The sequence below is a fragment of the Callithrix jacchus genome, chromosome 8, assembly GCF_049354715.1.
Source record: "Callithrix jacchus isolate 240 chromosome 8, calJac240_pri, whole genome shotgun sequence".
In the NCBI taxonomy this organism is placed as follows: Eukaryota; Metazoa; Chordata; class Mammalia; order Primates; family Cebidae; genus Callithrix; species Callithrix jacchus.
In genome coordinates, this window is record NC_133509.1 from 44544916 (window position 1) to 44572709 (window position 27794).

General features: G+C 45.7%; 1 protein-coding gene across 1 annotated transcript in view; it reads left to right on the forward strand.

Moving 5' to 3' along the window:
* Positions 1-426: 426 nt before the first annotated feature.
* PLA2G4E (phospholipase A2 group IVE) overlaps positions 427-27794 on the forward strand; it is a 69294-nt gene continuing 41926 nt past the window's right edge. The window contains exon 1 of the mRNA XM_078334317.1: positions 427-685. Within this exon, the coding sequence (XP_078190443.1) occupies positions 503-685 (183 nt within the window). The 5' untranslated portion in view covers positions 427-502. The remainder of the gene's footprint in view (positions 686-27794) is intronic.

The window sequence follows — 27794 nt, forward strand, 5'->3', positions numbered from 1 at the left end:
ATGAGTGACTTTAGCTTCCCAGGAAAGTGAGATTCCTTCAGGGACCTGGATGGCCTCAGCCATTTCATCCCCACCCTTTCTCCCTCCCTCTGCCACTGACATATTGAGTTTCACACTTTAAAAATAGCTTTGGAGCAGTAAGAAGCTTTCTCTGAGCCTGGATCCCAGCCGTGAAACGCAGGCCTCCCTTGGAGAACTGCCCTCTATGAGTGTAGTGCTAGAGAGCTCTCTGCTTGTCAGCAGCGCAAGAAATTTCTCTCCACAAAATAGGCCCAGATTGTTTGAAATATTCAGAGATAGACGTGGGGCTCCTTAGTTAAGCCCTGGCTTCCTTCAGCTCCTTAATAATTCATTCTGGCTTAGCTGCAGGAGGAGTCTGATGGTATTGCTTCCCTTTTGCACAAAACTCCCTTGAAAGTCCCCCAGGTTCCAACAACACCTCGTTTTGAGGACCAGCCTCAGCTCCACACAGCCTGTCCTGAGCCCCGGCGAGGAGGCTGGGATGAGTCTCCAGTCCTCGGAAGGCTGTCCTGGCCTGGGAACTCATGTGTTTGTCCTACAGAGCCCACAAAAGGATGAAGAAGGCAGCAGGTCAAGAAGAAATTTCAGCGAGGTCAAGGATACACAGGACCTGAAAACTCCCAATCTCCCACCTTTCCATCCCATGGCCCCTTGGGGCTCTCAGGTATGTCCGTGTTCCTGGGAGGAGGTGACCTGGCCCCTTAAATTTTACCCTCACTTTCCTGACTCGGAATAAGATCACCTGCATTGTTGCAGGTTGTGGTTTTGTTAATTTCTTTCTCTCTAGAGGAGTCCCTTTACCCTGCCGCCATCACCTCTCTGTCCTTACCTCCCTCTGTGCATAAAAGAACTGTTAACAACAGTAGTGGCCTTTTGCCGAGTGTATTCTATGCACCCGACACTGCTAGGCAGGAATCAGTATCTGCATTTGATGAAGAAATGGAAGCTCAGACAGGTCAAGGAACTTGCCCAAGGCCACAGAGCTAGTCTCACGGGCAGGATGAGATGGAAGATATTTGTCAATATCATGCTGAGAAGCGTAAAGAAGACCATGCACGTGAAGCACCTAGCAGAGTGCCCGTCACACAAGCGCTCAAACCGTGCCGTCTGGCGTAGTGGCCTAGCAGGGTCATGAGTGTAATTCCATGCAACTCACAGAGAGTTGGCGGGAGCACAGAGATCTGGCTTGCCTTGCAAACCCCACCTATTAGTGGATACATAAGTCCCATCTGGTAAGTTGAGTGGGCTACAGAATCAACAGCATCTGAAGGTAATCATCAGGTGAGCCAGGTCAGCCTCGTGCAGCTTCTCCTCTGGGTGGGCTTATGAGCTTCTGGGAGGCTCCCAGTGATTTGGAGAGATGGCAGCGTTCCTGTGTCCCTCTGGCTGCTATGGTCTTAGCAGTGGCACCAGGCTGAGCTCTGCAGGGAGTGAGCCTCTCTTCCTCCTGCCAGCCAAGGCCTGGCTCACAGGAAGTACTGGCCAAGGTCCCCTCACCTCCTATGGACCTGTCTGGCCTCTGCCTCCTTCTGTCTGGCTTCTGTCCTGGAGACTCCATCCTGACCCTCAACCATGGGGTCACCTTGTCTGGATCCAGAAGGTCCCACTTCATACCTACCACAGCATCCACCACACAGGTAGCTGAGGGCTGCTTGGGGATGACCTGGTCCTCACGAGAACACCACTCCATCCCTTAACCAGGTGGACTGGAGGCTCGGGCCTCTGCCAGTGACACTTCCCAGAGTCACATGTGAATAGGACTCAAGAGCCCTGCCCCAGGGTTTCCCTCGACTTCTCTCCCCCACACTATCCCACCCTTCCCAAAGAGCCTATCTTCTGCAGTCTTCTAGTCTCCAGTGAGCAGGCATATCTCCCCTTCCTCTTCCTGACCCTGCCTCTGTTCTAGACGTCTGTGTGTCTCAGGGGTGGGCCTGCTGTTGATACTCTGGAGGGGGATGGGAACTGGGGTGAGCTCTCTCCCCTACTGCCTCGCTAATGAGGTCAATGGCCTGCCCTTTCCTGCCCTGGGATCTTCAGCCTCCTGACTCACACCTAGAGGTGACAGCTGAAAGGCTGTGGGAGCAATGAAAACATAATGGCTTAATATTTGTGAAATTGTTGGCCTCATTCAAGTGCTCTTAAGAGCACGGGCTCTGGAGTTACTGCCGGTTGGATCCCTTGCTGTCATTTGCCAGCCCTGCTACCTCAGACAAGCTCCTTAACCTCTTGGAACTTCAGTTTCTCCCTCTGTGGGTAAAATGAGGTGCAGAGTAAACAACGTGCTTAGCACAGTGCCTGTGACATATGAAGCTGGAGCAAGGTGGCTTGCTGTCATCGTTATCACTGTGACTTTACCATGATTTCTCCCTCTGCTCCTGTCATCCCCACACCTGTTACATTGCACACACGAGGCTGTGCCCATGGCCCCCTGCTCTTTCTCCAGCTGCTTGAGGGGAGAGCTGAAAGACCCACTTGACTGGGATATAGACAAGCAAAAAAGACATTGTTTTTAATTTTAATATTTTAATTTTGATATGTGTAAAGTTATTTCCTTCCTTCCTTTTCTTTCTTTCTTTCTTTCTTTCTTTCTTTCTTTCTTTCTTTCTTTCTTTCTTTCTTTCTTTCTTCTTTCTTTCTTTCTTTCTTTCCAGAGTTTCGCTCTTGTTTCCCAGGCTGGAGTGCAATGGTGCAATCTCAGCTCACCACAATCTCCGCCTCCTGGGTTCAAGCAATTCTCCTGCCTCAGCTTCCTAAGTAGCCGGGATTACAGGTGTGCACCACCACGCCTGGCTAATTTTGTATTTTTAGTAGAGACAGGGTTTCTCCATGTTGGTCAGGCTGGTCTCGAACTCCTGACCTCAGGTGATCCACCCACCTTAGCCTCCCAAAGTGCTGGGATTACAGGTGGGAGCCACTGTGCCCAACCAATGTAAAGTAATTTCTAAAAATATTTGGAAAACATAAAGGGAAAATCCAATAAAATCCCATTAACCAATATGATAACTACAGTCATGTGTTGCTTAACAAGAGGGACATGTTCTAAGAAATGCATCGTTAGGCAATTTTGTCATTTTGCAAACATCACAGAGTGTGCACACACAAACCTAGATGGCATAGCTCACTACACACCTAGGTTATATGGGGTAGCCTGTTGATCTAGGCTGCAAACCTGTATAGCCTGTTGCTCTACTGCACACTGTAGGCAATTGTAACACAGTAAGTATTTGTATACCTAAATGTATCTAAATATAGAAAGGCTACAGAAAAATAGGGCATTCTGATCTTATAGGACCACAGTTCTATATGTGGTCCATTGTTAACCAAAACATCATTATGCAGTACATAATGATATGCTGTAATATTTATACCATATCTATTGGAGTGAGGTTAGCCTAAAACTATAGTCATGAATATTTTCTATCTTGCTATCTAAACTTGGTCTCATTTTAGTGGCTAAATAATATTCTACTGTGTACATATATGCACCAAAATTTATTAGGATTTTTATGATGAAATGATGAGTTTTTATAGGTGTTTTATTTTTGCAAATGTCTGTGAAATTTCTCAGAGACTCGTCAATTGGTCATTCCGTGAGACATTTGTGAAATATCTGAATGTGATAAAGAGAGTTACCACCAGCTCTGCAAGAGGGTGTGTATATAGGTATGAATGGGGCATGTGGGCTTGGGGAATGTGTGCCCATTGGGTAACAGTGGAATCTTTGATTACATACATGGCAGATTTTGAGGGAACTGGAAGAACCCACTGCTAGGGCCTGAATATGGCCCCCAAAGTTCACGTATTGGAAACTCAATCCCCAATGCAACAGTATTGAGAGGTGGGACCTTTAGGAGGGGATTCGGTCATGAGTCCACTGCCCACGTGGATGAATTCATATCGTTATCATGAGAGTGAGTTACTGAGAGAGTGGGATGTTATAAAAGTGAGTTTGGCACCCTATGGATCTCTCTTGTGCTGTCTTGTCCTTCTGCTCTCCACCATAGGATGACACAGCAAGAAGGCCCTTGCCAGATGCAGACCTCTTGACCTTGGACTTCCCTGCCTCTGGAGCTATAAGAAATAGTCTCTGTTCTTGGTCAGGTGCTGTGGGTCACACCCATCATCGCAGCACTGTGAGAGGCCAAGACAGGGTCATCACTTGAGGTCAGGAGTTCAGCCTGCTCAACATAGTGACACCCTGTCTTTACCTGCCAAAACATTTTTTAAATAAATAGATTTCTGTTCTTTATAAATCACCCAGCCTTGGCTATTCTGTTATAGCAGCATAAAATGGACTGAGACACTCACCAGTCTTCAAACAGTTCCTCACCTGCCCTCCATGTTGGTCTTTGAAGGGTTCCCTCCAGGACCACCCCTATGGATCAGGCCTTTGTCTTTTCTAGGCCCAGTTGGAGGTTCCCATTATTGGGTAGCATCTTGTCATCCAGTAACACTAAAGCAGATAGCAGCTTAAATTACATCTGAATCACTTTGTCTCCTGCCCTATAGAGGAATTAGCATCTCCTGCCTGTGTTCTTAGATAACTCCTCATGTGGCTTGTCACGCTCCCTTAAGAACACCTGGAACCACATCCAAAGATGTTTTCATTCATAGAACAAATATTGACTGAGCTCCCACTATGTGCCTAGTATTGTTCTAGGAGTGGGCAATAGAGCACTGAGCAGTCAGGCAAGACCCAGCTCTCATGAAACTTGCCTTTCAATGGGGAAGACAGAGAGTAAAAAAATATCTATTTCTGACATTGGTGCTCTTAGAACCAAATGTGACAGCAAATGACAGGCAGCAGGGAGGGGACGTCAGAAGAGGATGACACTTGAACTAAGATCCGAATGATGAGGGGATGGATGTCAAGTGTTCCAGAAAGAGCACATTCTAAGTGCAAAGGCCCTGAGGTGGACACAAAATTGGTTTGTTCTAGAAACAGAGGGAAAACCAGGGTGACTGGAGAGCAGAGAGCAGGGGACACAAGGAAGAAAGCAGTGGAAGGTGAAATCAGTGCCTTATGCTGGGCTGGATGCTGCAGAAAGTAGCTTTGATTTTGTTCCAAAACACAGGGGGAGCCCGTAGAGGGATATAATCTGAGGACTGACTTGATCTGTTTTATGTTTTACCTGCATCCTTTGTCTGGTCTGTGGGGCAGGGATTGCCTAGGGGCCAGAGGGGAAATTCGGACCAAGTAAGGAGGTGTTTGCTGTGGCCCAGAGAGAAATCAAGGTGGCTTGATTGGGGTGGTAGCGTAGGCAGTCCGAGTGGATGGATTCTGGATTTCCTGGAGGTAGAATTTACAGGACTTGTGGATAGACTGGATACGAAATGAGGACTCACAGATGCCTAGTGGGTTTTCGCCTTAATTACTAGGAAATACCCCTAACTCAGCTAAGAAAGAAATGGGTTGGGGTAGAGGGGTCTGGGTGCTTCTGTCTTTGGCATTTTACACTTGAGATTCACATCCAAGCAGAGCTGTCAGATGCGCCACTGAAAATACAAGTCAGGAACTCGGGAGACAGGTTGAGGAGGAATCTGTTAGAAATCATAGAGCAGAATGTAGCAGGTTTTTAAGCCATGGAGCTGGATGAGATCTCCAAAGGATAAAGAGACAGAAGCGAGGGGGAAGAAGGAACCAATGAGAAAGTAGTGCCCGGGAGCCAGGAGACTTTTCCCACAAACGTCCCATCCTGTTATCTTTCTGAGCACAGAGTAGGTGGTCAGTAAATACCCTCAGAAAGTGCCAGCTCTGCTGAGGCTTGTTTGTGCCTTCTCATCCCCTGGCCCTGCTGCGGAGTGTCAGGGCTGCCTGGGTGGCTGGCTGCTGGCCTGAGAACCTAACAGCTCCCCATTGTCTCTTGCATCTCATGGGAGGCAGCCGCCACCCGCTCCAGGGGCTCCACCCCACCCCACCCTCCTGGTTTCACACTCTTGGCCCTCAGCTAATGCCCTTCCCTCCCAGCAGGGCTCACCCTACTCTGTGCTGCCCACATGGTGTGAAGCAAGCTCATTCCTACCTCTTTCCCCAATTCTGCTGCCTCCTGACCCAGAGTCTATTCCTTCCCCAACTACCACCTTTCCAAAACTTGCTCCCAACTCGAGGCTCAGCCCCACAAGACGCCCCACCAGCCTCCATGTTGGCTCTTGATGTCTTCCCTTCAAGACCAGCCCTGGGAACCACGCCTTCACCTGCCGGGTTACTGAAGCCCACTGAATGCCCTCATATCTAATCTTTCACCATGCCGTGTAGGTTCTGCTCAGAAATACCCCTCAAGTCCAACACTTCTTCCTTCCCTGCCAGCCCCCGCACCCTGGACCAAGTGACCATTTGTTTGCCATCTGAGCCCCTGCAACACATCTTCCTGTTCCAGTCCTGCCCAATTCTTTCCCCACCCAGCAACCGGATGGCCTGATTTCACATCACTTCCCTGCTTAATACCCTTTAATTTCTTAAGATAAAATCCCAAATCCTGACCATGGCTTCTAAGACCTCGTGTGATCCACCTCCCCAGACATCTCTGACCTCATCACTCCTTCCTCACTGTGCCCCAGACACAGGCACTGAACACGCTGGCCTTTTCCACCCCTTAGAGCACTGCACTGCTGTACCTTCAGCCTGGGGGGGTCTCTCCCCATAGCCCACATGTAGCTACCCCCAATTTTCCTATAGGCTTTAGCTTCAAGGCTGCTTCTTCTGGGAGGTCACCCCTGACTTCTCCCCAAATCAGAGTCTGTTCCTGCCTTTCACAGCAGCCTGTTCTTTTCCTTCCTGACACATATCACAGTTGAAGGTTAGAAATTGTTTTCTTTCAAAGCTACTTCACTAGAAGCTTCCCAAGAGCAGGCACCACGTTGACTGTGATACTCAGAACCTATAGCATGGTGCCTAGCGGTTAGGAGATGCTCAAAAGTCTCTGTCATCAGTGAATAAGCTTTCGCTGACTTCTCCAACCCATGCCAACCTTGAGGCTCTTTGCCTTCCAAGTTCACTTACAGTTAGTTCTTTTCAATTTATTTGTTCTGTGGCAAAAATTGTAACAGCAACTGTGACAATTTATTAAGGTCTATGACATGCCAGCTTCTGTGTGCCAGATGCGTATATACAGTGTTGATTTATCTATAGTATATAATCTGTAATAATCCTATGAAATCAGTACAGTTAACCCCATTTTACAGATGAGGAAGGTGAGTTTCAGAGAGAGCGCAATTGCTGAGTGCTGCCCCAGTAAGTGCCAGAGCCAAGACACAAATTCAGATCTCTCTAACTCAAGGGCTCAGCTCTTCCCTCTACGTCTGCCTTATGGGTCTTGCCATGAACTGTTGTTGTTGTTGTTTTTGTTGTATGCTTTTTGTCACTGGCCTCTTTGGTTCGTGGTTGGTTTTTTTTCGTATCCTCCACCGCCATGTTGCAAGTGCTCCCTAAATACCTACCATTTGAGAGGGTGGGTCCGTCAGCAGGTGGGAGTCACCCAGGACCAGAGACTCCGTGTTTGCATCAGACTTGCCCCAAGAGATGAGTTCCAGGGCTAGTTTTGAGAAAGGCAGAGTAAACTACAGATACCCAAAGGCCTGCCTTCCCCACGAATTTCCCTCACCAGGCCAGGCTGGCTCTGCCCTGTTCCCTCCTCCCTGCCTAGTAAAGTTCCCACTGTGAGAGCCACTTGCCTCTTAGGCCACAAAGGTGGGCCTGGCCTCCGGAAGGCCTCTCCCACAGCTGCTCCCAGCTGCCAACGGGGTGAGCAAGCTGTCCTATGAATCTGGGGCCTGGTGGGATAGAGGGTAACAGACACTCAAAGCTGGGACAGAGCATCAGGATTCCAGAGCCACCCCCTTGCCCAGTGTAGAGCTCTTCTCTGTGCCTTCCAGGCAATGACCCTTGGCATAATTCCAAGAATGGAAGCTTATTACTTCCAAGTGACTAAGTTCTTTCTTACACCAAGGTCAAATCGATCCACTCAGAAAGGCCCTATTTCCACCATCAGGTCAGGCACAATATCAGTCCCACCCTTTTTCGTGCTTGACAGCCCTGTGTGTGTGTGTGTGTGTGTGTGTGTGTGTGTGTGTGTGTGTGTGTGTGAAAAGTCTGCTAGTAATTCATGAACAGTAGCAATATAATGAAAAAGTTGTAGATGTCTGGATCTAGACCTTCCTTGGGTTTTACTAGTAAAGAACAGATACGTGTGGGATGGGAGACGTATCTAACAGAAGGAGATGGTCTGCTTTTAGATTCTTGATTTTATAATATTGACAAATTTTAATGTGTTTTATGTGGTAATATCCGCTTAATGCCTTTAAAAAAATTATTAAAGCAGTGTGCTCATTGAAAAATAATACTTGTCACTGACCTGTCCTATTACGCTTAGAGGTAAATAATAACAATGTAGTACACATATTTGTAAACTTTAAATGCAAATATATGACATAAAATTAGATAAGATTTTTATTTTTTACAAAAATGAGATTACTCTATGTTCTTTTCTTTTTTTTTTTTTTTTTTTTTTTTTGTATGGAGTCAAAGGAAGAGCCAAAAAGCCCTTGGAAAGAGTTAACTAGTGCATGTCTCACTGCAGTGCTGCATGTAGTGTGGCAACCAGGCTAGGATATGGGGGAAGAACTAAGAGAAGACTAGGCCTGCTTTTCTATTATCTACTCATCATACTTGCTTTTAGGAGGGTTAGCCATCCTCATGTTAGCTCCCAAAGCACAGGTCAATCCTCTCCTGTTTTTCTTTCTTTTTTTTTTTTTTTTTTTTTTTTAATGAAAGAGAGAAAGAGAAAGGGGAGAGAGAGAACAGGAGTCTGGCTCTATTGCCCAGGCTGGAATGCAATCTAACAATAGGTATTAAAAACCTCTTTTATGCTGATAATTGTGCTTAACAGCAGAGACAGAAAGGAATAAGGGAAGAAAATAACAAACAAACAGCAAACCAATATTTCATTTAAGTCTGTGAAATGCTATGCAAATGCTGAAGAGTGATTTACTTCCAATTATGTGGTCACTTTCAAAATAGGTATAATGTGATACTGAGAAAAATGTATGTTCTGTGGACCTGGGGTGAAGAATTCTATAGATATTCACTGAGTTTACTTGTTCCAGGTCTGAGTTCTAATCATAAATGTCCCTGTTAATTTTCTATCTCATTGATCCCTCGAATATTAACAATGTGGTGTCACAGTCTCCCGCTATTATTGTGTGGGAGTCCAATTCTCTTTATAAGTCGTTAAGAACTTTTCTTATGTATCTGGGTGCTCCTGTATTGGGTACATATATATTTATAATCATTGACTCCGGTTGTTGCATTGATCCTTTTACCATTATGTAATGTCCTTCTTTGTTTCTTTTAGTCTTTATTACTATTAAAGTCTATTTTGTCAGAGACGAAAGTTACAACTCCTGGTTTTTTTTTTCCTCTCCATTTGATTGGTGAGTCTTCCTCCAATCCTTTGTTTTGAGTCTTTGTGTGTCCTTGCTTATGAGATGGATCTGGATACAGCGTAACAGTGGGTTTTGACTTTTTATTCAATTTGCCTGTTTGTGTCTTTGATTGGGGCGTTTAATTCATTTATATTTAGGATTAATATTGATATTTGTGAGTTTAATATTTTCATTTAATGCTAGCTGGCTATTTTGCCCATTAGTTGATATAGATTCTTCATTATGGAGATACTCTTTACCTTTTGGTAAGTTTTTGGGATGACTGATACTGGTTGTTCCTTTCTGTGTGTAGTGCTTCTTTCAGAAGCTCTTGTAAAGCAGGCCTGGTGATGATGAAATCTCTGAGTGCTTGCTTATTCATGAAAAATTTATTTTTCCTTCATTTATGAAGCTTAGTTTGGCTGGATGTGAGATTCTGGGTTGAAAATTCTTTTCTTTGAGGATATTGAATATTGACCCCACTCTCTTCTAGTTTGTAGGGTTTCTGCTGAGAGATCTGCTGTGAGGCTGATAGGCTTCCCTTTATGGGTAACCTGACCTTTCTCTCTGGCTGCCCTTAGAATTTTCTCCTTTATTTCAACCCTGGTGAATCTAACAATTATGTGTCTTGGGGTTGCTCTACTTGAGAAATATCTTTGTGGTGTTCTCAACCTGGAGTTGAGTATTGTCCTGCCTTACTAGGTTAGGAAAGTTTTCCTGAATAGTATGCTGAAAAATATTTTCCAGCTTGGATTCATTCTCTTCATGACATTCAGGTACACCTATCAAACCTAAATTAGGTCTTTTCACATAGTCCCATATTTCTTGGAGACTTTGCTCATTCCTTTTTACTCTTTCTTCTCTAATCTTGTCTTCTTGTTTCATTTCATTAAGTTGGTCTTTGACCTCTGATATCCTTTCTTCTGCTTGATCAATTTGACTGTTAAAACCTGTGCATACTTCGTGGAGTTCTCATATTATATTCTTCGGTTCCATTAATTCACTTATATTCCTCTCAAGATTGTCTATTCTCGTTAGTATTTCATCAAACCTTCTTTCAGCGTTCTTAGTTTATTTTCGTTGGGCTAGAACATGTTCTTTTAACTCACAGATGTTTCTTATTATCCACCTTCTGAAGCCTACTTCTGTTAATGGAACGCACTCATTCTCCATCAGGCCTTGTTCCCCTGTTGATGAGGAACTATGATCCCCTGTAGAGGGAGAGGCATTCTGATTTTGGGTATTCTCAGCCTTTTTATGCTGGTTTCTTCCCATCATTGTAAATTTATTAACCTGTCATCTTTGTAATTACTGACTTTCAAATTATGTCTCTGAGTGGATGTCCAACTTGTTGATTCCCAGCACCGGAATCTGAGCAACCCACTGTGCTGGCTAAAACAGCGACATTAAGCTTCATGGTGCTTTTCTGCCCGGGAATCTCTGGTCTGGCTTCCTTCTTGAGTCTCTTTTTCAATCAGCTGAATGGGTGACTCTGCCTTCCCAGAGCTCCAAACGTCAATCAAAAGGGGACCCAGTCTCGTTTACTCTGCACCGAGAACTGCCACACTGAGGTGCCAGCAAAACCACTGCGCTGGCCACAAGAGTCATGCTTAGCAACCCATGGGACTCCTCCATGGGAATCTCCTGGTCCGTGAGCAACAAAAATTCATCTGAAAGTGTGGCATCCTCTCGTTCTCTGCGCTTTCACTGGGAGCTACAAATCCTGAGCTGCTAGTAATCGGCCATCTTGGATCTCTCTCCCTCAGCCCTGTTTATACCTGAAGTTGCCTCCCATACTCTACAGTTTCAAGCCCCTGCTGGCCTGGCCTCCAATATCTGCTTCAGTCAAATTTTCAGTGAGCCACAGCTCTGCCCTCTTCCCTGCCAAGTGAGTGGATATTTTACCCAAGGCAAAGAGAAGGATCTGGTTGGTGGACAGATGGCCAGCTGCTTGGGAGGAGGAAGAAAGGGCTTCCCAGCTCTTGAGAAAAAAATCCTTCCTTGGGTGGGTTTGACCCACTGACCCAATCCTCAAACTAAGCCTCCTGCTACTCCCAGAGGGTGGACATGGGTGAAGGTACTTCTAACAGAGCTGACATATATACATATCTAGTGTGGTGGTCTGGGACATGGTAGCCATGAAATAAACGTTGGTTTTCTTTCCCTGTCTCTAAATACATTTTTTGCTTTATTTAAAGAGCAACTTTATGTATAATAATGTTCTTTTTACAAAATTGTTTTTCTGATTATAAATAATATGTAATATATATTCAGTATAGATATTAGAAAATTTGGAAAACATAATAAATAAAATAAACATTCCCAACAATATCCAGAAATAATTTATTGAACCCTTCATATTACTTCCTTCCAGTCTTTTTTATAGGCATATATATATATATATACATACACACACACACATAGAAATAAATTTTCTGTATATATACATATATTGATATATGTAAGATTAAGCTTGTGTTGTAAAACTTGTCATTTCTACATAACAGTGAAAAGCGATAATTTTTCTCTGCTATTAAAAACCAGATTTTGGAAAAACGGCTGCATAACATACTATCACATGATCTGGGTTGTTTCCAGTTTCCGATGCTATGATTATTTTGGATATGCTATGAACCCCCAAAAGCCTAGAAAATATGTCATTGATATGCCAATTACAGTGATTTCTCTCTCCTTGCCAAGTTGGCAGGGAAGTCAAGATTTCCCTCCAGATAGCCCAGAGAATTCCCAGGGCCATTGTCCCCATCTATAAGACAGACCCCCATCATTTGTCTGCTGACTGGAGAGTTCCCAAAAGCCTCTCTGCTGATTTGCCCAGGCTAAGGAATGCATCTGCCCTGTCAGGAGTAATGAGGAGGCTCCCCCAGCAAAGGGACCTGGTGACCAAGTACCTCTCAGTAATGATACAGCTCTGTGCCTCCACACACACACAGTGAATTCCCGCTAAAGAGACCCATGGTAGCAAAGTGAATAAGCATGAGAGTTGCACTGTTATTTCTGTGCCTTAGGTTCCGATAAGCTAAGCCCTAATACTGATTGCAGGACACTGGTCTAAACTTCCCTCTTCTTTAGGGCACATTTCCTATCTGGAACTCCCAGTGTCCTTCCTTGTCTTCTGACCTCAATGGGTCTCTTGTAAGGGTGGTCTCTTTAGTTCATCGTATACACTGCAATAACTTGAATCTTTAATGAGGAGCCGGAGTCCCAACCTCTTTCCCTGTCCCCAGGAGGCTCGTCTGCTCCTGAGTCTGCTCCTATGTAAATTTATGGATGCAACTGGATTCATAAGGGAGGATGCTGCCCAGCTCCACTCACCAGTATCCAATGCTGAGATACCATGGATACATTGGTGGGGGCCAGTGGGATGGCGACACTGCTATTTCCATCCATCATCAACTTTTTTTTTTCCTTTTATCCATTAACAACTTTTAAGCCATATCCCTTGTTAAACCAAACAGGCAAGTAACAACAACAAAAATTAACATATTATGGGAATAATACCAAATCAAATATCTTTGAGGATTTGTACAAGTGTTTGTGTACAGGAAATTCCTAGCAATACAGTTGTTGAGTCAAAGGCAGCACACAGTTTGTGTGTTCGTAAGATTGCCAAATTGCCCTCCAAAGAGTTTTCTCTAATCTACGTCCCATCACCCACATTTTCCTGACTCTTCCTCACACCCTCACCAACAGTACTTTTATCAGGTTTTATCCTTGCCAATCTGGTCAATGAAACGTGGCATCTCTTTGTTGTTTTAATTTACAGTCTTTAAATTATGAGCGATAATCTTTCACGGAGGCTTATTGCATAGTTCACTGATTCCCAAACTTTACTGAACTTCAGAATCACCAGGTGAGCTTCTAAAAATTCCAGTGCCCAAGTTTTACACCATACCAGTTCCATTGACTATCTGGGAGCCAGGCATCAATAAATATTTTTAAAGAACTCCAGATGACTCCAATGTTCAGCAAAGATCTGGAAGTGCTGACATACACATTACTCCATTCATGGCCTGTTCATATCTTTTGTCAGTTTTTATGTTGTTTGCGTTTTAGTATTTAGGTGAAAGGATTTTAGTTTATTGAGAAAATTAACCTTTCATCATAAGTTTAGTAAACATTTTTACGAATTAGTCTTGTATTATTGTGTATGTGCTTTGACATAGAGAAACTTAATATCTGAAAACTGTGTAGTCAGAATTATCCTTTTGTGTTTCTTTATTGCATCTCTATTTCCTATCTTGCTTTCTCACTAATAATGATAAAACAATACCCAGTTATATTATATTCACATATGGAATTCATTTTAATACAAGGAGATATGGAACTAGCTTATTCCCCAAATGACAAAATGATTTTTTTTTCAGAAAACTTATTTTTTCAACATAATTCATCCTTCCCTTATTAATTTGTAATGTTATCATTTGCACATGTAAATATCCTGTATACACTCGGACTTGTTTCTGGATGCTGTAGGCCTTGAATGCTGTAAGTGTGTGTGTGTGTGTGTGTGTGTGTGTGTGTGTGTTTTAACTTTTTGTAGAGTGCTGGAGGAAGTCTCACTATGTTGCCCAAACTGGTCTTGAACTCTTGGCCTCAAGCAATCCTCCTACCTTGGCCTCACAAAGTGCTGGAATTACAGGTGGAAGCTACCACAACTGGCCAGCCCCCACTGGGCTTCAACCCCCACCCCATGTTTGTTGGCAGCAGAGGTCTGTAGAGGGCTAAAGCGCCAGGGAGCTAGTGTGTCAGCACTGCCCCAAACATGGGCACCCTCAGCCAGGCTGCAACAGCACCTGGGCTTGGCCTCATGGTGCTCCAAGATCGAATGGGGGCCGACAGTGGGGAGAAGCCAGGCAACACGAGCAGGCAATTCCAAGCCTGCAAGGCCGGGACCCCCAAGAACACACAGAGGCCCAGGTCCACAGTCCTAACTTGTGCTGTTGCCTGCTCCTGGCTCCCACCAGCTCCGTGGAGCCTGGAGCCTCATCCACGCCACCTTGCAGCCTGGGGCAGGGGCCACATGGCTACAAGCTCCCTCCCATTGCCCTGGCACCCAGTGTTGGCCCAGGGTAGAGTGGATCACAGGCCCCCGCCCAGCCTTTGGGAGTGTCAGTCTTTGTAGTCACCCCAGTATGGGGTGGACCTGGGGAGGCAGGCCTGGGCAATGCCCTGCAGAGCCTCCTCCTGAGGCACAGGAACCTGGTGCCCTCAGCAGGTGGGAGCAATGGCTGCACTTCTGGCCGGCCCCCAAAGTGGGCACCGCTCCCACTGCCAGCTCTGGACCCCAGAGGCACGTCCCCAGTTCCGCCTCCATGAGGCCGGTGCTCTGTGTGCAAGGGCAGCACTGCCTAGGCCCAGTTCCGCCTCCAGCCCACGCTGCCCAACCGTGCTGCTACCCAGCTGCACCACTTCTCCACCAGCGGGTGACCTGGCCCAGCCCCAACGCCACGGCTCCCAGGAGGGTGGGCTGCAAAGCAGGCTCTCAGCCTCCTCCCCACACCCTCCCTGCAGTGGCCTGTGATGCTTAACTGTCTTTAATACAAAAACATAAGTTATGGAATAGGTCACAGCTGTGAAAATGAATGGACCAGATCTATTCTTACCAATATAGGTGAATCTTACAAGCCTAATGTAGGTGTAGGAAAAAAATGTGTTTATAGCATAATGGATATTTGTATGTTATCTAGCTTATACAAAGTTTAAAAACGTGAAATAACACCAAGTATAGCTCAGGAATATACACATACATAGAGAAAGAGTAAAGAAATGCCTAGGAGTGATAGACATGGGTCTGTACATGGGACGCTGGTATAGTGGACATATCAGGTTCCTTTTAAAAAGTATTAAACAGTATTCGTAATGTACAAAATGTATAAGGAATAATAAAATGAATACCCATGAATTCACTATTCAGCTTAAAAAATCACATCGGTGAAAGAGTCAAAGCCCGCAGTGTGCCCCTTACCCAATCACTTCCCCTCTTTCTCTTCCTAGGGATAGTTTTTAACGTGAAATTAACCTGAAGCCCGAGTGCTGAGCTCCTTTGCAAATTCTTATCCTGACTTGCATAGGTCACGATCTGCATTTCCTGTGGCTGGTTTGCCACATCTCCCAGGCCTGTCCCATCCTGTCTGCCTTTCCCTGCCTTCAACTCAGCCTTACTTGCTGGGAGAGAATGGTTGCCTCTCCCAACCCCAGCAGGGAACAGGGGTGAGTCTCCACTCCCCAGGCCCTAGGCATGGACAGTAACTAACGTTCTTTCCCTGTCCCAGTTTACAGGTGTTGAAATGAAATGTTTCAGGTATTGGTTGCTCCTCCCATGACTAGGAGAGGCTTTCTATCTGCAGAGGACGTCACCAAGGCAGTAAGGTATGTGAGTGGTGGGTGGATGTATGACAGTGTTGACTTCCAGTCAAGGGATAAATGAGAGATCAGAACAGATCCGGGAAATGAGGTGAGAAGAATGGGAGTTGAGAGAAGGAACTGGGAAGATCTCTGGTCCCATGATCCCCAGAAGAGGGCTCCTGAAGGCAAATGCTCAGACATGTGCCTCCCACCCTAGATGTGCCCTGGAGGAGGAAATGCCCTAATTTAAATGCAGAAGGGACTCAGTTCAGGGGACAGTGAAAGGCACCAACTTCTGTGATCTGTGATCCCCTGCATAGAGCCCAGAGTAGAGCCTTCCCACAGATGTGGCAGCCAGGAGGATCAGGAGTCTGTGTGGAGTTCTGTTCAGCCACAAGTGCCACAGTAACTAAAGATGAATTCAAATAAGCTTAAGCAATTAAAAAGCCTTTATTGCTCAGGTAACTGGGAAGTCCAAGGGGCATATAGGCTTCAGGCATAGCTGGATCTAGCAGTCCACATCATGTCCTCAGAACTTTGTCTTTTTCTCTCCTCCTCTCAACTTTTTAAGGCTGAGTCCTTCCACATGGTGACAAAGATGGCCACCAGTAACTCAAAGCTGACCTCTTCCTCTCTCTCTTTCTCAACATTCATATAATCCTTAAAAGGAGGAGGCAGAAGAGGAGGAGGCAGAGGAGGAGATTTAATTGTTTCTGAACCAATCACTGAGTCTAAGAGGATGAGAATGACCCTGGCCAGACGGCCCACCTTTGAGAAAGCAGGATGATTGCGTATGATGACAGCGCCATAAGATCGCAAAGGAAAATGGTGCTCTCTTATCAGAGGCGGGGAAAGGGACTCTAGGGGTGATGTGTCCACTATACCAGCATCCCATGTACAGACACAGCCAGTCCTCAACCCTTCGCTGGCTTATGTACTCAGAATCAGCACCTATAGATTTTCTTCATTTTCTCCAAAATAAAATCAGAAAGTAATCAAATTATTTTGCCTCAAATAGTTACAAAGCCTAGGAGTACTCTGGGTCTGGCATACCTGCTATGTCTCTGCTTCCAAAAATACTTTAAAGGAAAATTAGAAATAAGTGATCTGATCATCCCAGTTTGCCTGGAACTTTCCAGTTTTAGCACTAATAGTCCCGAGTCCCAAAAAACCCTTTAGTCCTGGGCAAACCAGGATGTTTGGTTACTTTGAAATTAGTCTTTGGTTATTGTCTATGGCAGAGAGTTGCTGAGAGCGACAGGCCTGGTACTACAGGGGGTCAGATCTGCACTCTTGGAGCCCAGAGTGCTTCACTCTGAATTTCTACATCACTGAAAAATCACTCGAACTCCCCACTTCCACTCCACCCAATCCCTACAAATACATGTGCACAGAGGGAAACGGCAGTTGAGAGAGGCGAAGCGTCATTTGCACCTTGGCAAGGGGTCGCTGCCATGCTGCCAGCTCCCCTGCACAGGACGGGAGGGCCTGAGCCCAGCCCCACCAGGGCCCACTCCGCCCAGAGCCAGGGGCCCAGGTAGCAGCAGGAAGCTGCTTTCACAGGCTCCCAGGAGGCAACAGGAAGAGGGTTCCAGGTGGTGGCTCTTGTCCCTCTCCTGCTCCTCACAGACCAGAGGATCCTCTTCTGCCTTTGGTACTTGATCACCCATGTGTTCAGCCTCACCCAGGCACTGCCTAGATGACAGCAACCAGGACTGCAGAGTCACCTCAGAGGACCCGCCCCTCCCACCCAGGATGCCCTTTGCCCCAGTGCCACCTCCTCCAGGTGTCTGGCATCTCACCACACCAGCCCTGGAGCCCACCAGTCACCAACCAGACAGAATGCAGAGGCTGGGCAGGGCCCTTCCCAGATGCTCTCATGGTGACACAAGGGCCAGCTCAGCCACTACTCTATTTCCTCAGTGAAAACTCTTTCACTCAAATCTTAAAACCAACTACATGGCACTGAAAAAATCCTCAGGGTATTTTGCTTTTACCAGCTACAAAACTTGCACTGATTTTATGTGTGGCAGGTAAAGCAGGGCAGAGGCTCATTGGGACAGCCAGAAAAGGGGCTCCAGGGCCACATGCCCGGCCCCACAGGGCTGCTGACTTTAATCTAGCTCAGTGCAACTGGAATGTATACTTCAGCAAGAGCTCAGGGGCCTTCTTCCTCCTAAAGCTCAAGGCGAGAACACATGAGCTTCCCTCTCAAGTACTCTCACAACACACACACTCACATGACACATTCACACGGCACACCTGCACAACACACTCGCACACTCACACCACACACCACTCAGACACACTGTTCTCTCTCTCACACACACACACGCAGTGGGGACAGGTGGGGGAGCCCCTGCCCTGTATCCTGACAATGACAGGCCACAAGCTCTGTTTTCACATAACCCCAATACCCTCCCCAAAAGATCTCAGTCCCCTCCCTAAATATCAGCCTATTTTTAGTTACTTTAAGTTCTTTCCTGGCTGTGTTCCTCCTTTCTGACATCAAACACAATTTTTAGGCTGGTGTCTTACCCACACATCTCCCACCTTATTCTCTCTCTGTACTCAAGCATGGCATAGCCTCACGGGGCAGCAAGGGACAAACCAGACCCCAGAAGTCAGCACTAAGAAAGGCCTCGGAGGCCACTTGGTTGGATGGTCCACACCAAGGCTGCCTCTCAGACTCATCTGAGACAGTGAAAATATACAGAAGTCTCCCAGCCCCCCATTCTGCCCACCCCTATACTGCCTTTCTAAATGCCAATGGACACTGGCCTAAAGCCAGTAGGGAGCAGAGGCCTTCCTCGGCTGTGTGTCCCTGTCAAATTCAAGACATGATCTGAAGGCATCTCCTGCTCGAGTCCCTCCCAGGCCTGACACTGCCCTTCCACCTCCCATTCCCTGTGGGATGGTGGGCAGGGACTCTTGGCTCAGGGGTTTGAATCAAATGAAGCCCATGGGGAATTATTTTTCTCTGTTAGAATTTGGCTGGAAACCAATTCAGTCAAAACACAGAGCATCAGTGAATGGGGTAGTGTATTAGTCCATTTTGTATTATATAAAGGAATATCTGAGACTGGATAATATACAAAGAAAAGAGATTCTGCAGGCTTCACAAGCATGACACCAGCATCTGCTTGGCTTCTGGTGAGACCTCAGGAAGCTTTTACTCATGGCAGAAGGCTGAGGGGAGCAAGCATGTTGTGTGGCAAGAGAGAAAGTAAGGAGGTGGTGGGAGGGAAACTCTTTTTTTAACAACTAGATCCTGTGTGAACTCAGAGTGATAACTCGCCCATTACCACCAGAAGGCACCAAGCCATTCATAAGAAATCCATCCCCATGACCCAAGTACTTCCCACTAGGCCCCACTGCCAACATTGGGGATCATGTTTCAACATTTTGGAGGAGACAAACATCCAAATGACATCAGGTGGACTGGAACCATCTGACATAGTTCTTAAGACAGTAGAACTAGAAGAAACTCAGCCTTGCTAAATTACTGTAGGGCTCCTGGGAGTCTCCCAGAGGTGCCCTGGCTCAGGAGCTGATGTCAAGAAGCTTGGCAGAGTCTAATAGTGGGTGCTTGGTCAGCCGGCCTTGGACCAAGCAAACGTGAGGGCTACCTGTTATCACTACCCTTCTAAGGAAGAACCCAGGAGCATGGCAGGAGAGGACCGTGGGATGGAGGAGGGAAAAGGGAAGCCACAGGAGAAAGGGGAGGATGAAGGGAGAGGAAGAGAAGAAAATAAGAGGAAGAAAAAATAGGAACATGCCCAAGAGAGAAGCCTCTGTGCAGGAGGCTGGGACTTTCAGAGGAGCGAAGTTACAGCGTCACTCTGTAAAAACGTCAGTCGGCCCCAGTCATTTCATGTCTGGGGATTTAGCCAAGAAAAATGAAAATGTATACTTACGAAAAACCTGTATGCACATGTTTACAGCAGCTTTATTTATGATAACTAAACATGAAGGAAAAAACTTTGGCTTCATGGGAGTACATAGCCTATGAATGCTGTTGCTATGGGTGTGAGCAGGTGGGTGCAGTGGCTCATACCTGTAATCCCGGCACTGTGGGAGGAAGAGGCAAGTGGATTTCTTGAGCCCAGAAGTTCAAGACCAGCCTGGGCAACATAGTGAGACCCCGACTCTACCAAAAAATTTTTTTAATTAGCTGGGCTTGGTGGCAGATGCCTGTGGTCCCAGCTACTCCGGAGGCTGAGGTGAGAGGATCACTGGAGCCAGGGAAGTCAAGGATCATGCAATGAGCCGTGATTGTGCCACTGTACTCCAGCCTGGGCAACAGAACAGCACTCTGTCTCAAAAAGAAGAAAGAAAAGAAAGAATTTTGCCCTTCAACTGAGGAATGGCTAAACAAATTATAATAATTTACAACGGAATACTACACTGCAATGAAAAAGTAAACTCTAGTGACACACAAAACCCTGGATAATCTCAAAAATCTTATGCTAAGTGAAAGAGCCCACACACAAAAGAGCAAACACTGCATGATTCCACTTCTGTGAAATTCCAAAACAAACACAGCAACAGGAGGCAGACAAGTGGTTACCTGGGGCCGAGGGGGAAGCAGAAGGCTGTGAGACCACCTCAACACAGATGGAGCAGGACTCTGTTCTGGCTTAACCGGGGATGGCCAGAGGCAAAGTGAAGAAATGAATGAAGCCTGCCGCCTAGCCTAGTACCATCTCCCTCTCACACAGGCCCTGCTCCAAATTTCTCCTCCTCCACCACAGATGTGCAGAATTCTCTTTCAGGAGGCCCATCCCCTCGGGGCCCAGAGTGATAAAGAGTCTGATGCAAAGTCTGCCCTGCACTGGGAGCCTATGGTGGATTTGGAGAAAACTAAAGGGGGTGACCATATCTCACAGATGAAAAGGGAAAGGCAATTGATCTGGGGCTTTTTGCAGGCTACCACTTGCCCCAGGAGCCATGATGGCTGATGCAGGAGGCACACCTGCCTTCCAGCTCACCCTAACCACACAGCGCTGAGGGTCACTTATTCTACTGCAAGAGCAGGATTTGCTCTCTTTCTTAAACTGTGTCTGCTCAAAAACCTTTCATGAGTCACCACTACCAACTGAAGAAAGATTGTGATTCTTTCACTCTGTATCCATGAATCTCCTTAATCCCCTCCTCCAACCTTGCCACCTCACCTCAGAAAAATGTCCTCTCCCCTTCTCTTCATTTGTCAGGTCCATACCCTTCCTTCAAGGGCAAGTTTACATTCTTCCTTCAGGTCCTCTTCTGACCTTCCCAGCCCTGAGTGACCAAACTCCGAGCAGCTTATTTTTACCTCTCCTCTCATATTTGAAATGATCATCCTGAAACCATTTGTGTGACCTTCCTGTCTCACCCAACTTAAATTGGGCGTCCCTTGGGGCAGCGATGATGTCTTTGTATCACCGATGTTACTGTGGATCACTTATAGTGAATCCGACACTAACAATCAGCCGTGTGCCAGCCATGTGCTAAATCCTTCATCTCATTTATTCTGGACAACCATCCCATGATGTCGAAACTGTTTTGCTTCCTGTTCTACAGTTGAAGAAACTCAGGCTTACAGGGGTAAACTTACCTAAGTCCCTGTAGCTTATACATAATAGAATGAAGGTAAAAACCAGGTCTATTAAACACCAGAGTCTAGACCACTTTCCCATGCTTAGCCTTGAGACAATGATGATGTCATCCTGACCAAAGCGATGGGTGAGAAGGAGTAAACTCAGTGTGCAGAAGGTTCTTGGCACCTCACTGTGTGAGCAAGAGAGTCCAGAGCAGGGATGCAAAGCCTGGCATCAGCTGAAACCAGGGGCCACAAGTTTTAATAGCAGGAACTTTATGAAATGAGAATTTCATTTAAAAAAAAAAAAGCACTATGGTTACAAGTGCTTTGAGAATGAAAAGAGCCAGGCACGGTAGCTTATGCCTGTAATCCCAGTGCTTTGGTAAACTGAGGCAGGCAGATTGCTTGAGCCCAGGTATTTGAGACCAGCCTGGGCAACATGGCAAAACCTGTCTCTACAAAAAAATGCAAAACTTATTGTGTAATGAGTAGAAGGAGGAAAAGAAAAAAAGAATACAAAAATTAGCTAGGTGTGATGTGTGCCTGTAATCTCAGCTATTTGGGAGGCAAAAATGGGAGAATCACACTTGAGCTTGGGAAGCGAGGTTGCAGTGAGCCGAGATAGCGCCACTGCAGTCCAGTCTAGGTGACAGAGTAAGGCTCTGTCTCAAAGAAAAGAAAAGAAAAAAGAATAGAAATGAAAAGAAACAAAAAGAAAAGCGCTAAGCTGGCCCTTAATATTTTGTAAAGATAAAGCAGGGAAGAATTTCATGAGCCAGATACATTGATGACACCAATATAAACATTACCTACATTGGGGTGAAAGTCCTTTCTTGCCATGTCTATACTGTGTATCTTGTCATCATGAAATAGAGTCACATCTCATTTGTTGGCCAGAAGTTCTGGGACATCTCAACATGTTAACTCCCATGTATGATTCTTTAAATCTCCTCTTACCCAGAGAAGCTCTAATGCTTGTTTTGCTTTTTGTAATGGAAATTATATTCCTCATTGTACAATTGTTTTAGGAAATTGGATTTTATTTATCAAGGAACATAAGCACATAGAAGAAGCCTTTTAAAAAGACAGTGCAGGCTGGGCGTAGTGGCTCACACCTGTTACCCCAGCGCTTTGGGTGGATCACCGGAGGTCGGGAGTTCAACACCAGCTTTGCCAACATGGTGAAACTCCGTCTCTACAAAAATTAGCCAGGCATGGCGGCTCACTCCTGTAATCCCAGCTACTTAGGAGGCTGAGGCAGGAGAGTTGCTTGAACCTGGGAGGTGTAGATTGCAGTGAGCAGAGATCTCACCACTGTACTCCAGCTTGGGCAACAGAGTGAGACTCTGTCTCAAAATATAATAAGTAAATAAAAATAAATAAACAGAAACAATACACAATCTGTTTTCCAGGTCAGCAGCTTTCTTGGGATCTCTGCATTTCCTGAGAGGCAGTGTATATGGTGGTTAAATCCAGACTAACTAGTGCCACAGCTTTGTCACTTAAGATCTTGACCTTGAGCAAGGTTCTTATCCTCTCTGTCTTAATTCTGCTTCTTTAAAATTAGATAATAATAGTTTCTTCACAGACAACATAACACCCTTAGAACAGCCCCTGCTACTTTGTAAACATTCAATAAATGAGAGTTACTTTGCCCCTGTTGACATTTATGTAATGTGTGCGAATGTGTCATAACTAATTTAGCCATTTCTTTACTAATGGGGACTAGGTATTTCCAGGTGACAAACAAGACAGGCAATGCCCATGCCTTGAAAAGGGTTACAGGCTGGTGGAAATAGGCACAAAGAATAAGAAAACAAGATTGGTGAACTTATGATAAGTTATGTTAATAGAGAAACCCAGAAGCAAGTAGGTAGATGAGAGGTGCACACATTATGGAGGGTGGCCCAGGAGGGCTGCTACAGAAAATGACATTTGAGCAGAGCTGTGATGAATGAGACAGAGCAGCTATGAACAGAGTGGGAGTCAAGAACTTCAGGCAAAATTCCCAACATGGGAAGGAGCCTGGGTGTGAAGGGCTTGTAGCTGCAGCTTGAGTGTGAAGGAAAAAGTAGAATAAATGTGAGCAGCCCAACCACACAGACCTTCAGAGATGTGGCAAGAAGTCAGCTACCAGAAGTGAGGGGCAGGCTTTAATCTGGCCAGTCACATAATCTCGAATATGTTTTCAGGAGATCACTCTTACTCTTTAGTAGAAAGTGGCTTACAGGAAGGCAAAAGTAGAAGCAAGGAGACCCGTTAGGCTATGCAGGAATTAAGTGGAGATAATGGCTTAGATAAGAGCAGTGACAGAGACATCTGGGAAAAAACTGGAGGAAAAAATATACCTCACCTGAGGTGCGGAGGACTCCAAGACATGACCCAATATCCTTGCTGGTCCCTGTAGGGCCCTCCCAGCTTTCTTGATTGCTATTTCCCTAAACGCACAAAAGCTTCCCCATCCCCTCCCAGCAGAAAGGCAATCATTTTACTGTGTTCAATGTTTATTTTATTTGAATATATTCCCTAGCCATATTGAAGTTGTTGTGGATGTCCTTGATAGATTTACCAGTGTTTCCTACCTCTTCCTATCAACACTGAGTGTCCCAGACCCATCATGCTGCTCCGTGTGCATCTCATGTGTTGCTTTGAACTATTGTGTCACGTTCCAGGTTGTGCATCCTTCACTCCCCATTCACACTTCCTGCAATGCTCACATGGGCTGCTTCAGCATTGCTGATACTATAAGTGATGTGGAGCAAATGCCCTCATACACATCTTTCTTTTTTTTCCTTTTTGAGATGGAGTCTCGCCTTGTCACCCAGGCTGGAGTGCAGTAGCGTGATCTCGGCTCACTGCAACCTCCATCTCCTGAGTTCAAGAACTTCTTCTCCCTCAACCTCCTGAGTAGCTGGGATTCTAGGCACCCACCACGCGCAGGTGGGTGCCTAGAATACTAATTTTTGTATTTTTAGTAGAGATGGGGGTTTCACCATGTTGGCCAGGCTGGTCTCGAACTCCTGACCTCAAATGATCCTCCCACCTTGGCCTCCAAAGTGCTGGGATTACAGGTGTGAGCCACCGCACCTGGCTCTCATACATACCTTTCTATATCCCAGTCAGAATTGCTGTCGGACCTTCTCACTTTGACTAAGTGGTGACAGTGCCTCACTGACCCGGAAGCCTCCTCTTCCACCGCAGAGCACGACAGTGACTGTTCCCACAACCCCACCAACACTTGCCATTATCCAGCTTTCTCAATGTTATCCAATTTAGTAGATGTAGTAAAATCTAATTTTCATTTTTCTTTGCATTTTTGATGAATTTCAGTTTCCCTGGTTTTTCCCTGTGTTGGTCTTTTATGGCCTGCCTTTTCACATGGTGTTAAATGGGAATGCTGTCTTCTTTTACTCTATATAATAAGTCACTTTTGCCATGTCAACCATTAAACAGTTTGTTTTTTCCCATTGACTTGTGGTGTTCATTTTATCATCTATTAAGTTCCCTTGAAAAGCAGGGGTCTGTCTCTGATCCCTCCATTTTGTTCCCATTGGCCTTATTCTTGTGCCAATGATATACTGTTTGCATTAGTATGGCTTTGTAATTTATCTCAGTATCTGGTAGGATAAGATTTTCCTGTCTATTTTTTAAAGGTGATCTTGTTACCCATGGATATTTATTAAGAGGGGAAATGTGAGCTATGTAGACATAGAACTCTGCTTATGGAAACTTTTGCTTTACCAAAGTTCTAACTTTCTGTATATTCAAATCCGGCAGTATTTCCCTATTGGCTTCTAGGTTTTATACCTTATTTAGGAAGATTCTCCTCCACCCAATATTATATAAATGTACTCTCATATTTTATTTTAGAGCATTTATAGTTATTATAATGATTAGATATTTAAGTTATCTGGAATTCATTTTTGTGAAGTTATGAGGTGAGGATCTAATTGGATATTATTCCAAATGGTAAGCTACTTTTTCCAAGAACGAACAGTCCATCCTTTCTGACAGAGCAGGAGTACCGTCATCTCGGACAAACACTACCACTTTTAGTTCCAGCTCCCTTTCTAGCTTCATGCATTTCAAGGAAATCACTTCTCTTCTAACTACAAGCAGCCATAAAGAGCAGATAGTAAAACACAGATAAGACAGCTTGGACACAGAGGAGGGTGGGGGGAAAGTCTTTTGGGTAACAGCCAAACTTCACCCTCATACAATGGGCCCCAGTAAAACAGTGGCCTTATTAAGTACATTCCTTTCCCTTCAGGTGCACTAAGATAGGGATGCTAAAAGTAGCTGTAGAAAGATGTATGGGAACAGACACACAACTCTCCCTTTCAGAAAAGCACAAGAAAGAGACACAGAAGTAGTCCAAGCCCTGATAAACTCTCCCACCCTGAATCCTTAAAAACTCTTAGTCTGTAAGAGAGCATGCCTCTCACCTAACTTGTCCAGAAGCCCCTCTTAGGTTTGTTTTCTCTAAAATAAACCTGTCTTGACTGGCAAGCCACACATTTCATTTTTCTTTCCCCTTTCTTTAATTCTTACACTTTCACCACTGATTTCACATACTTCCTTTGCTGGATGCTAAAATTCCATATATACATAGAGCAGCTCCTGCGCCCTACCTGGTTTGTGGAAGGTCTTGTAATGCAGAGTTTATTGGCAAAGACTGGAAAAGCATTAGGTGCATTTCAGCAGAAGAACCAGAGGTTGAAGGGGTGTTTTTAAAGCTCACAGGCTGCAGGAGGCAGAGAGGAGGCTGGAGACAGGTGCTGCTGAAGAGGTGGGAAGGAAGGGACAGGCCCCTGAGGCCCCTGGAAAGAGGACAGTGAGAAGTCATCCTTGCTAGGCCCACAGGGGAGTGGCATCCATTAGGCTTCTGGGAGGAATGTGCTTTTCAGTATTGGGTTACCTGAGGCCAAGAGGCTGCTAGCAGAGGCAGCGTGTGGTCACCCCAGCTGAAGTGCCAGTTAGCAAACCTGGTGATAGGGCTGGAGTCAGAGGCCTCAGTATACACAGCAGCAAGACTTGGCCCAAGTAGGCCAGGCCAGGGGATCTGAGAACGCTGGGGCTCCCTGTTCATCAGTGCTTGGTGGAAAGGAACTGTTCCTTCCCCTTGTCACAGAGACAGGTCAGAATTTCCACATGGAAGGAACTCTGGCAAAAGGGGACTTGACTTGGAGCAGCAGTTGTATATACCAAGATCATTGCTTTGGCAGACACACCCCTGCTGTGGGGACATCGCTGTTTTCCTGACACTCCTTACCATCCCAGACCACTTCCACCTACCCCAGTCCTCTGCTCCCCTCCTGTTCCACTTAGAGCCCACATTGGACAATTTACCCTTTAATTTTGCCCTTGCTCTTCCCCTTTCTAGATTATACATTCATGGTTTTATTCCAGACCCCACTGGAGTGGTCAGTACAGAGGTGGGCAACCAGCAGGTGGTTGGCAAATACTTTCTGATAGATTGGTCCACTTAGTTCAAGGTGACACTGGCTCCCACCTGGAAGAGAGGCACCAGGAAGGGTGTAGAGGAAGAAACTTCCATGGACCTCCCATCAACCTCTATTCAATTTTATTTAATTCAACCAAAATGAGTTGAGATCCTGCTTTCAAGGAGTTGATAGACCGTGAGGAAGCATAAGGGTTGGAAACCTAGATTTTCCACACATCATGTGGAATGAATGAGGGTGGAGTGGGGGTTTGTGGCTGGGCTTCTTCAGTGAGTAGAGACCAAATCACAGGCCCTGTGTTTGGGGCTCACCCTGGGCCTATTTGATTGGGAAGGGTAGGGGAGTGAAGGAATGGGGAGACAGATGGGACCCCATGATCTTCAGGACCGTGTAGTGCTGTGAGTTGGGTTGCCACCAAAGTTCCTGGACTTGTACAGCCTGTTCTGGCCTTATGTCTCTATTAACTTCTCAGCCTATTTCCCCTATCACATCTCATCTCCTAATTGATCCCTTGTTTCAACATCAATCAGCCTTGCCTTCTTAAATTTCAGCTCTCCTGCTCAAAAACCATCAATAGCCCCTACTGCTTAGAGAGGAAGTCCAAATTTAAAGTATGGCCTTTTAAGGTCATGATTGTTGGATCCTAATCTAGTGCTTTTATGGAAGTAAGGGTGACATCTCAAAGCAGGGCAGACTGGGTCCAAATGCAGGGCTAGAACCCAGTTTGTGGTGTCTGTGGGACTTCTTCATGTGCCTGGTCCTCCAGAGAGTAGAGGGGCCTTACCCTGGTGTTTTCCAGATTTGTTCTTTCACAAAGCCTCCTTCTTTCTGCCCAATTTCTACTACCCCTGTGTTCCACTACCTACCCTCTGTATCTCCTCCCATACACCTCATTGCACAGACACCAGACCACCTGCATACCTAAGTGCGCCTTGCTTTCTGGC